At 36.5% G+C, this 14,020-nt stretch overlaps 3 protein-coding genes across 4 annotated transcripts; 1 reads left to right on the forward strand and 2 right to left on the reverse strand.

Moving 5' to 3' along the window:
- Positions 1-623: 623 nt before the first annotated feature.
- Positions 624-1,823, reverse strand: LOC147566332 (uncharacterized). Its single transcript, XM_086654214.1, has one exon. The coding sequence runs from the start codon at positions 1,821-1,823 to the stop codon at positions 624-626; it is 1,200 nt and encodes a 399-aa protein (XP_086510340.1).
- A 1,378-nt stretch (positions 1,824-3,201) lies between these two features.
- PAHX (phytanoyl-CoA dioxygenase (PhyH) family protein) lies at positions 3,202-6,847 on the forward strand. Its single transcript, XM_086652844.1, has 9 exons — positions 3,202-3,459; positions 3,553-3,677; positions 3,772-3,832; positions 4,614-4,682; positions 4,852-4,970; positions 5,369-5,516; positions 5,610-5,754; positions 5,836-5,922; positions 6,578-6,847. The coding sequence occupies exons 1-9, from the start codon at positions 3,414-3,416 to the stop codon at positions 6,618-6,620; spliced, it is 843 nt and encodes a 280-aa protein (XP_086508970.1). The 5' UTR covers positions 3,202-3,413; the 3' UTR covers positions 6,621-6,847.
- Positions 6,848-7,938: 1,091 nt separating this feature from the next.
- LOC147566334 (uncharacterized) lies at positions 7,939-12,216 on the reverse strand. 2 transcript variants are annotated; one of them, XM_086652845.1, is made up of 7 exons: positions 12,023-12,216; positions 10,585-10,787; positions 10,396-10,451; positions 10,231-10,309; positions 10,005-10,143; positions 8,687-8,800; positions 7,939-8,304 (listed from the first exon to the last, which is right to left on the reverse strand). In XM_086652845.1, the coding sequence occupies exons 2-7, from the start codon at positions 10,752-10,754 to the stop codon at positions 8,113-8,115; spliced, it is 750 nt and encodes a 249-aa protein (XP_086508971.1). In that variant the 5' UTR covers positions 10,755-10,787; positions 12,023-12,216; the 3' UTR covers positions 7,939-8,112. The 2 variants fall into 2 exon arrangements, with proteins under 2 accessions (XP_086508971.1, XP_086508972.1); XM_086652846.1 differs by having other exon boundaries at positions 10,585-10,763; positions 12,023-12,149.
- Between the last annotated feature and the right edge of the window lie 1,804 nt (positions 12,217-14,020).

Below are 14,020 nucleotides of genomic sequence, written 5' to 3' on the forward strand. Positions count from 1 at the left end.
CAAGACTTAATGAGGCCAAGGATGGATCCATTAAAGCCGGTGGCCCTAAGAACAACCTCCAAGAAGGACCAATCAACCCTATCGTAAGCCTTAGCCATGTCCATCTTGAGACAAAAGGCTCCATTTTTGGAAGTGGAATTTTGCATATAATGAATAAGTTCTTGCACGATAACAACATTATCAACAATCTGACGAGAGGGGACAAAAGCGTTCTGAGTCCACATGACACAATCCTCTAAGTATGGGCGAATTCTGTTGGCCAAAATTTTCGTGATGACTTTATATAAGGTGTTGCATAGGGAAATAGGTCGAAAGTCATTCGCTGAACTCGGATTACAACACTTTGGGATCAAGGCAATAATAGTAGAATTAAGAGAAGGGTCAATTTCACCTGACAGAAAGGTTGTTTGAATGTACTCCACTAATGCTTCTCCAATGGTCTCCCAATTGTGCTTGAAGAAAAAACAAGGGAGACCATCAGGACCTGGACTTTTTAACTGCCCCATTGTTGAAACCACCGCCTTGATCTCATCAAGTGTTGGAATCCTTGAGATGTCGTGGAGTGCTTCTGCCGAAAGAACCTTGTATGCATTTAAAACATCTGTGGGCGGATGAGTAACCACCTATGCCGTAAACAAAGTCTGAAAATGTGAAGTAAGTTCATTTGCAATAGAAGTCTGATCCATAGTCGTTTCACCAGAAGAAAGAGTCAATTGCTGAATACTATTTTTGTGACGTCTTTGATTCATTGCCGTGTGAAAAGCCTTGGTGTTCCTATCACCGTTGTGAGACCAGTTAGACTTTGCTCTTTGTTCTGCCTTAACACTTTGAATTTCTTCAAGATGAATTATTTCTTCTTGAATACTACTTTCTGCATTAAGAATAGACGATGTGGGATCCAATGCCTGTATATCTAACAATCGTTTACGTAGAGTAGTGAGACGATTACGTAAACCCCTAAAAGAGATCATACTCCATTCTCGTAACGCATGCTTAACTGACTGAATTCGACTGTGAAAGGGGCCATTAGAGTTGATCCAAGACTGGTCAAAAACTTCCGCATATTGATTGTGTTTGGCCCAATAAACCTCAAAGTTTGAGGATGGCTCTTTCACCAGCCCTTTTGCTTTCAACTTAAGTAAGATGGGCGAATGATCGCTATTATAACGTGGCAAATGAAATAAACCGGAGTGAGGGAAACTAGCCAACCATGACGTAGTACAGAGTGCCCTGTCTAATCTTTCTCTTGTTAAGTGATTCCGCGATTTACAATTTGTCCACGTATAAGCTGGACCGTTGAATCCAAGATCCATCAAATTAGCATCATGAATAAATTGCTGAAAATGAGAGAGAAAAGGAATGTAATTAGATCCACCACATTTATCTTGTCGAGAACTTAGGGCGTTTAAGTCTCCAATACAACAAATGGGGCCATTAGTCGAATGGATGCGTCGTAACACATCATTCCAGAAATTGAACCTATCTTGAACTCTGGGTGGTCCATAGACACACAAGAGATCCCAAGAGGGGTTATGATCCAGAGGGGTGATTGTGGTGTGAATAAGATTAGAGGAACTAAAATTAATATTAATATTAATATTATCGGACCAACATAAAATTAACCCTCCACTTCTACCTTGGGAAGGAACAACAGTAGAGTGAGTAAGACCAAAATAAGAGAGGAAATTAAGACTATCTAAGCAAGTAATTCTGGTTTCACATAAGAACATTAAATCAGGTTTAATAGCACTAAGGAACTGTTTGAGAGTTTCTCTTGTCGGGGTGTTCCCTAAACCCCGACAATTCCACGCGAAAATACTCATGACTCCATCGGCATTGTGGCTGCCGCGGCCTTTTCTGGTGAAGGTGTACGATTGATTAAGCGAGATGAACGTTTGATTTGTCTTTTAATCCGATCCGTCCTTTTGTCTTCATCTCCAGATTGGTTCATGAATGAATTTGAAGTGAGAGTGGTAGAGGTTTCTCCCCTATGCATCATGTTTCCCTGCTGTAAAGCAAAAGAGGATGGTATTGATGTTGTTCCTGTGCTAGAAGAAACTTTGCTTCGTTTGGCCTGTGTTAAGTGAGAGAGCAAATCACCGAAATTGTTAGAAATAGATAAATTTGATGGTTCAAATTCAGGGTTATTGAACACATTTTCCGTAGCAATTTGACCCAGGTTCTCATTAATCTGAGTGAAACTAATGGAGTCCAATTCTTTACCTTGTCCCTTAGTGAAGAAGGGGACTCGATAGGACTCCTTATATTTTGGTTCCATTTCTTTAAGAACCATATTTTTATGGTCCTCAGAGATATTGTGTTTCAATAAGTCGCCTAAGGTCAGAATAAGAGGACAAAATTTAATGGTATGTCCGATAAAACCACAAGATAAACAAAATCGAGGAAGTTTTTCCACTCGAATTTCAACGAGAATAATTTTGTTGTTGGAAAGTTTCAAGTAGACCGATGGAGGCAGTTTTTTGTTGATAGGGTATGCTATTTTAACTCTCCCGAAAACGCTCCATTTCGATGCTTCTTCCTTTGTTGCAGGGACAAACTTGCCTAAAGAACTAGCCAAACGATTGACTGCCGTGCTATTGAGATGTCCCAGAGGGATGCCATGAAACTGAGTCCAAAACCATGCCTCGTCAAAAATGTGGTCTTTCGGAGCCATGTCTTCTCGGCACTTTTGAATAAGAACCATTTCTTCTTGAATGACCCATGGTGCGCTTTCAATAGCTAGATCTAATTCTGATGCCGTAGCAAACCGAATAAGAAAAGTGTTGTCCTTCACTTCGGTGATGGAAAACTTATTAGGACCATGTAAAACCTTGGAAAGACGAACCATCGCCTGGCCAATTTCAATTCTTTTCGAACACTGAATCCATATGACTCCACTTTTAATTAAATCTATCTGAGTGGGAACCAGATCTTCCCCATCCACCATTGTTGGGGGAACATCATTTGTAGTTAGTGCAGCGAATTGCTGAAGAAATTGAACATCTGTGTCTTCCATAATGCATAAAAAAACTTGAGAACTAAATTAATAATAGTAAAAACGAATGAGAAGAGACTTAATCTCGAGGATGGTTAAAGTTATGTCTTTAGAAAAAATAGAAAAGGAGCATTTGGGGTTGGGGGTGCCGATAGAGGCTGGTAATTTTGATATTGGGTGGTGTAGTGGTGGTGTTGTTGAAACTTGGATGGCTTGATGATAGCCCATAACACATCTCAAAACAAAATTTCAGGTTTAGAATCTTTCTTTCTTCATCAACGTATTCCATTTCCACCTGCTCCACCACCACCCACCGATTATCAACAACTACTGTTGAGTGTTTTCGTCTCCTAAAGTTTTTTCGCTTCAATTCTTCAGTCTACACCATCTTTAGAGAGAGAGAGAGAAACAAGAGATAATGGGAAGTCTCAGTTCAGAGCAACTCCAATCCTTCGACTCTCAGGGTAAATAAATAAATAATAAACCCCTCCTCTCTCTCTCTCTCTGTCTCTACTTTCAGTTTCTGCTGACTGATGGGTTTTTAATTGGTGTTACAGGATTTATGGTAATAGAATCATTTGCAAGTCCTGAAGAAATTGATAAGATGAGGAAGAGGATGGATCAGTTGCTTGATGAGTTTGATTCTTCAACCACCGCTTCTATCTTTTCAACCAAAAATCAGGTTTCTCTTAGATATAACTTGTATTCAACTATACCAATAACTAATTGGATTCTGGATTTGATTTCTCTTTTGTTGGTTGGTTGGGTGGTTTCAGAAGGAGACGACTGATGATTACTTCTTTGAAAGCGCTGAGAAGGTTTCTTTCTTCTTCGAGGGTATGCTTCATACTTAGTTTTCATCATTAAAACTCCTTATTTCTTGTTCATCTAATTATTTTGTTATCTAAATTGAATACCTATAGAGTTAAGATACTTTATATGTTATAATCTCTTGTAGCTTCAAAAAGCATCATTATAATCCTTCTAGGGTAAGACTTAAGAAGTGATTTTCAAAGTTTCTACTGCTTAATCCAATTATTCGTGGTTTCTAAAAAGAAGTGATTTTCGAAGTTTCTTCAAGGTCCCCGTATGAGACCAAAGTGAATGGTGAAGATTTCTTTGTGATGTTGCAAGGGAGATTTTTCATTTGACAAATGGGGTGTGAATTCCGTGAGAATCCAAATCTGTGTCCGGTTCTTATTGGTACGGACAACTACCGGATTTGAAGATTCAATGCTCCAGGGATACACATATACACGACTTGATACCATGAGAACAGATGTACGTGAGAATGAAAAGGAACCTATTCATATCACAGGGCATATGTACATATAAAAGATCTGACTTGTTATTGGTTCTCAGAATATATACTTTTTCCCATGATTCTTACATTAGAATTTTCGAAGAATAAAGACACGAGGAACCAGAGGCTCTCGTTGTGATGGTCCAGATTCTATTCATGGAGGCTTACTAAATTTGTGTTAGTTCTATGGGTTTTCGAAAATGTGAAAAATATTTAATAAATTTTTTCTATGATTTCATGCACATGCAACAACCACAGTAAACATTTCTTAATTTTCTGTTGATTTGATAATATTTTGTCCTTTGGTTTTCGCAGAGAAGGCATTTGATGATAATGGGAACCTGAAGCAATCAAAGCAGCTCTCTATTAACAAAGTTGGACATGGTACACTCTTGAAGTATTAAGAATTTAACAATTTCGAACTTCTAGAGTTATTTATATTTTCTAGTTTTTGTGAGCAGTTATTTAATCTGTGTTTAGTTTCGCTTAATGTTCCTTCACATTCTTGTATGTTGGTGGAAGCTAACTCCAATTGCATGTTTTCACTGTGCAGCATTACATGATATTGAGCCAGTATTCAAAAATTTTTGTGGTTCGGAGAAATTATCAAATGTGCTGATTTCATTGGGTTACAGAAGACCTGTTGTCATTCAGTCAATGTACATATTTAAGGTACCTCCAAAAATGATATGGCATCACTTAGAGTTAGAGACATCTATTTTTTTGCATTATCTGAATACGACTAATTTTGGGTCAATTAGGAATCTTGCTTGCTTCCAAGAAAGGTGTTTACATGGTTTCACTCCAGTATCTTGCATTACTTTATCATAGTACTTGAACAGTTTAACCTTTCCTTCAGTGTTTCACTTAAGGAGCTAAAAGCTGAGATACTACCATTTTTATATACTCCATAGATTTAATTCATCGTCACTTCTTAGAGTTTTAGCTATATTATTCCTGAATTTTGTTCTAGTTGATCGATTCTTGTATAGAAAATAGAATGTAATTGAAATTTGTTACATATTTTACTGATTTAAGCTTCAATATAATATTTAACCGTCTATTTGCAGCAACCAGGTATTGGAGGTGAAGTTGTACCACATCAAGATAACTCGTTTCTTTATACGGATCCTCCTTCTTGCACAGGGTTGTGGCTAGCTCTAGAGGATGCAACCGTTGTTAATGGCTGCCTTTGGGCTATTCCAGGATCCCATAAAAGTAGACATCCTTTTTTAATAGGCATAGTTCTTTTTCGGTTTATGGTTTAGGCTTGATCCAATTTTTATAACTATGTCGTTGGTTTGTTTGCAGATGGACTCGTTAGAAGGTTCATTAGAGATGATAAGGGGGTTCATTTTGATCGTCCATCTCCAGACTATGATCATAAAGATTTTGTATCTGTTGAAGTGAAAGCTGGATCTTTGGTTCTCATACACGGTGATCTTATACATCAAAGGTCAGCTACTTCAGGAAACTTGTTATCCCTATTTGAATTTTTACGATTATCTTATTTATCCTTACTGATGCTGGATCGCAGTTTCGAGAATCGATCCTCAAAATCAAGGCATGCCTTAAGCTTGCATGTTGTTGATACCAAAGATCATGTGTGGACACCAGACAACTGGTAAGTCTTTCTCACAAGGTTTCCCATTCTCCAATTTAAGCGGAGAAATGCAAAATCTGATATTCTGATCTACTTTTGACTAAGGTTATCAATTGTCTTAAGTCTAGAAAACTTGGATTCTTTAGAAGTTAAACATTTACGCCATTCAAAAAACTACAACTGCAGGAGCTACAAATAAAATATAGACCTAATGATGAACTGATGCTTAGATATAAAAATCAGTTTATATCTTACATCCTAGATGTTTTCCTATATTTGGAGGCTATTCTGATGTTTGTACTTCAATTTTTAGTGGATATTTAGAAGTTGAAAACTGAAGGTCCTTTTCAACTAGGTATATCAGGATGTACCTATCAAATGGAAGGGCGATCCAAATTTGAATAGTTTTCCAATATTGAATTTGAGATCTAAAAGTCGAAAACTCAAATTCCTTTTCAACTAGGGGTATTGATGGGAACCAATCACAATTAAAAATTGGAAATCGTCGATCGACGATGTGCCACATGGTCACGGAGAGACGACAATCAATGAACTGGTCGCGGTCTTGCAGAGGGACAGAGGGATATGAGCCGTTTCTTTTATATTATTACCGTTAGTATTATAATTATTATTTAACTGTTCTTTATTTACAAATTTATATTTGTTTCAACTTCAGGCTCAGAAGAAGAGTGGATCCCGAACCTCTCTATGTTTCCTGATGACCAAATCAATCATTCTGGAAGGTGGGGGATATCTCGACTGTTTAACATCAAACTGTAAACACTGGTTTGGTCCATCAGTTTCAGTTTGTGCAACCTCAATCTCTCAAGCTATCATGCTATTTTATGTAACTTTATTGTAACCTTTCTGTTAAGTTAATGTTCTTCCTGTTTTAGTTCGAACACTCTTATCATAATGAAAATAAAGATTGCACAGAGCTTCATTATGAACTTTTTTGTTTAACTTAACATTCATCTTCGAAAGATTAGTTAGGCCGAAGAACAAGTAATCTGGAAAGGTTAGTAAAGAAAGTAACAATCACACAGAAAAGAAGAGATTTACGTTGTCGGTTGATGAGACCTATTCCATGGCCAACGATGGCGTGATGATTTACACTATGAATGAAGAACAAGTTACAAAGATATCTCTGATCTCACCGCCTCTTTCTGACTTCGAAAATACCTGGATACCCCTTGTTGAATGTGTCTTAAATATGGGTTGACATCTAATCCGGTTTGCGGCTCGCGAAAATTTTGGACTCGTTTAGCAAGATTAGTCTCAGAAGCGGGGACTTCTGGTTGTTGGCGAGGTAGGGTTTCGGTAAAGGCGGTTATCAATATTAAGGGGAAAAAGAGACTCGGTGAGGCGGTGGGATTAGGATTTGAGTGGGTATATAAACTAAAACCCTAGATAGAGATATCTTATTCGATTCTCACAAATCCCTTTTGCAACTTGTTATTCTTATCATGGTGGAAATTATCGCGTTGTTGTTCGAGTAGGTTTAACAAACTGAACCACGTAAATTCCTATGTGTTTTGTGTGATTGTTTACTTTGCTATTACTTTTCATGGTTACTGATTTCGTCACAACACTCCTTGCATTGATAACCACCCTAATAGGGCAAAGGTGCAACCACCCTAATAGGGCAAAGGGCAGGATTTCGTCACAACACTCCTTGCATTGATAACCACCCTAATAGGGCAAAGGTGCAACCACCCTAATAGGGCAAAGGTGCAACCACCCTAATAGGGCAAAGGGCAAACACGGATCTGAGCAAAAAAAATTTGTTGATCTAATAGTGGTTTCACTGAAACTGGCACTGGGTAGGGCGGCAATCTTTGTTCTACAAGGCGGCAATCTTTGTTCTACGAGGCCGGACCAGCTCAGGCTCTCTGGGGAGAGGGAGATGACACAAGACACTCTTCGGGAGAGAAAAGCTCTCTGGGGATAAATCTCTTCTGAATCAATGAATAATTATACCAAGAACAGTCTTTGAATTTCTGAGTGTGATAATATCTTGCATGGACAAATGGTGCCTTCACAAAACAATATTTAGGGTATCTTCACTTATTGCCAACAGGTTTTGCATTCTCCTACTGAGTAAATAAAGCCAGTTAAGGTACAAATATACACGATTTTGTTTAATAAGAGTTTGCACCCAAGAAAGGGACTAGATATACAATGATCAAGGAATGGTAATGAAAGTGGAAATCATTCAAGAAGCTTATTACAAGTACCAACGCCAACTGCAGCTGCAAGATGCCAAGCTGCATGAAGGTACGGAGTCGTGGGGAAACAATCATCCGCAATATAAAGCAAACCTCCCAATAGAGACGACATTTTGTGCACGTTATGGGCCATCCTTAGATCTGGATCTTTCAGTGCTCTCTTTGCAAAAGCTACCTGCAATAAGAGACGACATTTTGTGCACGTTATGAGCCATCCTTCTGTATATGCATACCTCTCTCATGAGATGTTGGCCTGGCGTGTTGGAGGCCGCCACCTCTTATATAATAAGAGGTATAAGTGTGCAGACAGTGGTCCGTCTATACACTTAACTTTCTTGTTTTTAGGCCCAAAAGACATCTCCTTGGAAAAAAACAGGTAAACAACTGGAACCTAAATCAGATGTGGAACTCGTAAGAGCAGTAGTGAGATAACAAGAAACAGTTGTTGTGGGTAAAAATGTTTAACGGTGATCTAAATTATAAGAAGACAGAGGATATGATAAAAACGGTACATATAATCATATAAATGTGCTTAGCAAGAACAAATGTTTGATTACCTCCATCATCCCTGTGTGAACTACTGAAACCATTAAAGGTTGGATAGGTAGGAAAATTGCAGAAGCAGCCATCAACAGTTTAGGATTCTCATTCCTTATTGCTCTAGAAAGACACTACAGAAAAAAAAAATTTGATCAGTTAAGAGGTTTTTCTTCCTTCTTTTTTCTTTTTACAAGAATGTATAATGACTGTGAAGACAAGAGTAATTTAAAGTTCTTATACATAGTCAAAGCAATAAAGCGGGGAAGATAGATCTAAACTCTGACATAGTAAAAAGTTACTAAACTAGAGAATCAAACAATTCTACATAAAAGTCACAATAATATGAAACATTATTAGTGCTTCAGTAGATTATTACTTGAACAGGTTTCATGGATGACATGGCATTAGCTTCAGTCAACGACTGGCCTTTTCCTGCACAATCATATTTTTAGTACTTATAGGGCTCGAACAAGAACCAATAGAAACTACACATTGCCAAAAATTTCTGATTATGATATTTAAGTTTGGGGAGTAACTTTTTTTCCTAAAGGAATACCTACTTTCAATAAGCAGTGTACATGCTTGGCGAGAAGCGGCAACGTGACAAATGGGTGAAAGTGTGAGACATCAACACTTCATAGGAGATGAGCAGGCAAAGGTCAATTTTGATTATCCGTATTTTAAAATGGCAGTCAAGATTTGTGCGTTGAGGTTAGACTCAGATGTAATTTGTTAACTGACCACTCAATAATATGTTTATGGGTGGTTTCTTCTATTGGTTGTTTTTCTATAAAGTTGTCGACTCTTGATTCTTTCATCTTCTGGTTAGTTTTAAGCATAATAAAGTTATTAAAAATAAGCAATAAGTTAAACAAGGAACTAATAAGGTATCACTATATTAATTAGGGTTTGAGTCTTACACGACACCCTACAAGTGCGCTTTCAAAGGCTAACAATCGTTCTTTATAACATTGCTTTCGAGATGAACAAGGTATATCTAGTTGCATGCCGCTCGCTCAAGGGGAACAAAAATATTGAAACAGACACAAAAGTTAAGGGACATGAATTCACGATGTACAAGGTAGGATATTAAATTAATGACGACTCAAGACAATGGGACCTGGATTGGTAGGCACATAAATAGGGAAATATGCCAATAAATTTTGACGAGGGTGTGCATTTTTGCAGTTTAGATACTTATGGAGATTACCAACATAGCTCTAAGTTTTGGTACATATTTGTTACTGTCTCGACAAGTTTATACTTTATATCGATAGTACATAGACAACTTTTAACTTTTAATTCCAGGTAAGTTTCAAACTAACGACAACTTACAACTGTTGTGGTGGCTATCATTGTATAGTCAGCCCATCTCAAATACTTCCTCACTTCTCCTCTTGATGAATGATATAAACTTGAGGCAATACCCACTCCAATTAGTGAATTAGCATATAGTTTACTATTCCAAGTCTTCCTGCACTCATCATATATGGTTGTTAGACACAATGATAAAGGAACAAGTTATTTTTTAACTCAATCTTGGGACTTACAAGAAATTTACCTAGGGACCTGCAACCCAAGGACAATAAAAGGAAGTGAAGTTACCACATTGGCAACGGTTTCTATTAAACTCCGATCACCTGCAATAAGACAGTAGATATTATATATATGCGTGTAAGTGTATATATGCGTAAATCAAAGAATATGCTTTAGGAAATAGGAATACCATGAAGACAACAACGAATTGGCTTCAGGCATGCTGGTCTCTGCTGCCACATTCTTCTGAAAATACAATAAGAACCGTAATTAGTAACTAACTGTAAGTTGGATCTCGACAAGGTTACTATACTATGCCCAAACGCTATTACATGAAACATATTTCAGAAATATATAAAAATAAAAACTAATGACTCACAGCATTAATAGACTTTGATTTGTTTCAGTACTTGATCCATCATATTTTGATTCATGGAAGTCCCCAAATTTGGTAATATCTTCTACTGCAAATGGTGAACGGGGTACTATATGAGCTCCACGAACCCCTTCAAGCAATCTCCCACTTCCCACTGCACTTTGAGGACTCATATGTCTGTGCTGATAAATTTTTGCAGTGGGATGCTGTTAGAGGACCAGACAGGATCAGGTACGATATTATCAGACGTGATAGTGTGAGATAATGTTGAGGATGATATGGCAGCAGACGACTTCTCTTGATACTATATTTACGTGAATATTGTTTTGTTTGCGTGATATTGGTAATATAGATAGATAGAACTAACAAATGTCAATTATTTACTATGCAAATACAGAAAATGAATATTAGGTTATAAGAATCAGGACTGAAGCAGGGGTTTTGAGCATGACAATAACACGGTTCAAAGGCATAGCTATCAAGCAACATATTTAATTCGACTGAGGGAGATTATAAGCTCAAGTGTTTAACCAATTTTCAGATACGCATTTGTTTTGGGCTTGGTCCCTCTCCAAGTGAACCATTTCAAATCCTAGAAACATTAAGGTTAAAAGTTTGTAGGAAATGTGATGGCAAACCATCTTGAAATAAGTCTTTTATATCCAACACATACGTTTTCAGCTTCCAAAACAAGTCTGAATTTGAGAAAAAAAATTGTTTAAAGGTCTGAATTGATTAGAGTCGTATACACATTCAAGTACTGAAACTATACAAGTAAATTACACAGATTTGATGAAAAAACAAACAACACTTAAAACCACTGTCATCATTTTATCCCTTTCATGTTGCTAAAAACCCCTAATTGGAACATAGAAATTGAGGACTTAAATTAGGGTTATGTTACTCATATAAACATTCAAGACATTACAAACTCAAAATACCTATACTAACTAAATACCAAATAGTTAGGTGGATAAGGAGTGATGAAATACCTAATTCTCCTCCATTAGGGTTTTATTTAACCCTTAAACTTCACTGTTTTTTATTAATAGAACATTGATGTTCATTTAATCATTTAGACAATCCTTAATGACAATATATAAATTGGATCAAACAAATCAATTCATAAATTACAATCCAATTTGACCAGGAAAAAAAAGGCATTCAGGATACCCAAATTGAGTTCAAACTCCACTTTCATGTCAAAATCCCAAATTTGAGCATAAATCATTTCTTTTACATAATATATCTTCAAGTTAGTAAGACTAAATAAAGAGAAACAAGGCATGCAAAATAAATAGATAAGCTATGATCAAGCAAGTTAATTAAGCTATCGACTTGAAGAAAGTCAAGGATTTATTTTATCACTAGCTTCATGCATCAAAGCGAGAGAGAGAGAGAGAGAGAGAGAGAGAGAGAGAGAGAGAGAGAGAGAGAGAACCTGCTCAATTTGTGGGAGAGGGAAGAAATGTTTTCCTTGTGAAGCTCACACGGGGAAAGAAAGAAGCACATAGGCAGAGGTTGTATCTGTTTATTAGATGAGTTGGAATTTTCTAATGTGGTTTTGTTTGCATATTCCTCTAAGATGTTATCACCCCCACAATCGTTGGATTTTTATTGGCCTTCATTTTGGATGTCGGTCCGTCATGGCAGGGGGTTAATTTTGTTTTGGTCCCATTAAGATGATCAACTTACTAAAAAGACCTTCTAAAGAAATAAGTCAGGTTCTCATCTATTCTATTCTGCCACTCTCTATCTTCTTCATTCGTGTCTTTGAATCTCAAAATTAAGATCTTGTGTTTTCTCAACATAGAAACTCAAACTAAAATAAAGAAGACATATAAAGAGAATGAGACGTCACGTCTTTCGTCTCCTCCGTACATCTCTCGTCTCCATTCATCTCAATGTCCACTACCTTCGCTTTAATTAGCTGAGAAAAACGGGATCCGGTGCGAAATTCTATTCGGAGCTCTTCAACAATATAAGACGAAAATAATTTCTTATACATATCATAGTTAACAAAAAAAAAATTAACTTTAGTTACTAAATTCATTTTTGATATATTTTAGATGAATGTAAATGAATATAACAATTGACTATGTTTGATGCTTCAAAGTATTTAGGACAATTTAAAATAAACATTTAGGACAAAATAACTTGCCAACCAATTGTCCTTTTTCAAGAGAAAAAATATTAATTTTAATTCTATACAAATTTTCAACAATCATTTTTGAAAAAAAAGGACGAAAATAATACTTATTAACTTACTTTGAATCATTAGCCTAGAAGCATATATTTGTAATTGATATTTTGAAAAGAAAAAAAAAAATGAAAGTAGCAAGATTTGAACTCTTAATCTCTTGTTTGTAAAACAAGGAGGTTACCAAATGAGCTACAATCTCTTGTTTGTAAAACATTTGTAAAACAAGGAGGTTACCAAATGAGCTACAACTAAGTAACAAAATTGTTTCTTTTTTTGTTTTGTTGAGAAAGTAACAAAATTGTTTAGTCCTTCAAATATTTATATCAAGATAAGTTATCCGAGGGGCCCCAATTTCTTCGGTTTTTTTTATCGTTTGAGAGGGCCCCGGCGTCGTCGCACCTATGACACCCCCTCTTCCACGCCCCTGACTTTAATGGTCTTTCTTCTCATGGTATTGACTGTCGGATTGTCCAACTGACCATTGTATCTCCCTTGACTAACCACTGAAGTGAGAAAATCAATGTTTAACTTAATTTCTCTCTATGACATTTTTTTTTATTTTTCTTTGACCATTAATCAATTCCCAACAAGCTATAATTATATATTTGCTCAACAGAGTTACCTTATTTTTGTTGCTCACTCCATCTTTTATAGTTTTTTTTATGAACAATACTTCTCATTACTAATTAAGAGTGCCATTACAATGAAACTGAACCAAAATACAATGGATATTAGTCCAAGACTTAGATCTATCCTTCTTCCGAGCCCATTTCGCAAGTTTGTCGGCATGCGAGTTGAGAGTTCTTTTGATATGGCTGAAAGTGACGCTTTCCAACTTGCTTACGATCTTCCTTATTTTGCTAACATGAATCAACGATTGTTAGTGAATATTGTGACGACGGTTTTTGAGATGCCGGATCAGGTTTTTGAGATGCCGGATCAGGTTGATATTGGCCCAGGAGAGGCCATTAAGGATTACCATCGCTTCACTTTCTTCACTATTCCTTGCTCGAACTGATGTAACTGAGGCTGCTAAGAATTTAGATTCTGCATTGTGCATATAGATTATAGGGTTATTAGAATAATATGTAATAGTTAGTGTAGTTTAGTCATTTGCCCCTTAAGGATCTTTTAGTATTTTTTTCTTTACTATATATTTATCTTTTTGTTATCTTAAGAAACATTGTTCTGAATTTTATGATCTTTATCAACAGTTCGATCCTTAGTTAACACACA

This window comes from Eschscholzia californica, unplaced genomic scaffold (genome assembly GCF_041429995.1).
Source record: "Eschscholzia californica isolate CP2 unplaced genomic scaffold, dmEscCali1.0.p SCAF_1, whole genome shotgun sequence".
NCBI classification, from domain to species: domain Eukaryota; kingdom Viridiplantae; phylum Streptophyta; class Magnoliopsida; order Ranunculales; family Papaveraceae; genus Eschscholzia; species Eschscholzia californica.

Bases quoted from the DNA above. Each gene is read 5' to 3' on its own strand.
- LOC147566332 (XM_086654214.1), bottom strand. From the start codon at position 1,823: ATGAGTATTTTCGCGTGGAATTGTCGGGGTTTAGGGAACACCCCGACA.
- PAHX (XM_086652844.1), top strand. From the start codon at position 3,414: ATGGGAAGTCTCAGTTCAGAGCAACTCCAATCCTTCGACTCTCAGG. The intron at 3,678-3,771 runs GTTTCTCTTAGA...GGGTGGTTTCAG, and splicing joins TCTTTTCAACCAAAAATCAG to AAGGAGACGACTGATGATTA. The intron at 3,833-4,613 runs GTATGCTTCATA...TGGTTTTCGCAG, and splicing joins GGTTTCTTTCTTCTTCGAGG to AGAAGGCATTTGATGATAAT.
- LOC147566334 (XM_086652845.1), bottom strand. From the start codon at position 10,754: ATGAGTCCTCAAAGTGCAGTGGGAAGTGGGAGATTGCTTGAAGGGGTT. The intron at 10,310-10,395 runs GTATTCCTATTT...GTCTTATTGCAG, and splicing joins AATTCGTTGTTGTCTTCATG to GTGATCGGAGTTTAATAGAA. The intron at 10,144-10,230 runs GTAAATTTCTTG...TGATGAGTGCAG, and splicing joins CTTGGGTTGCAGGTCCCTAG to GAAGACTTGGAATAGTAAAC.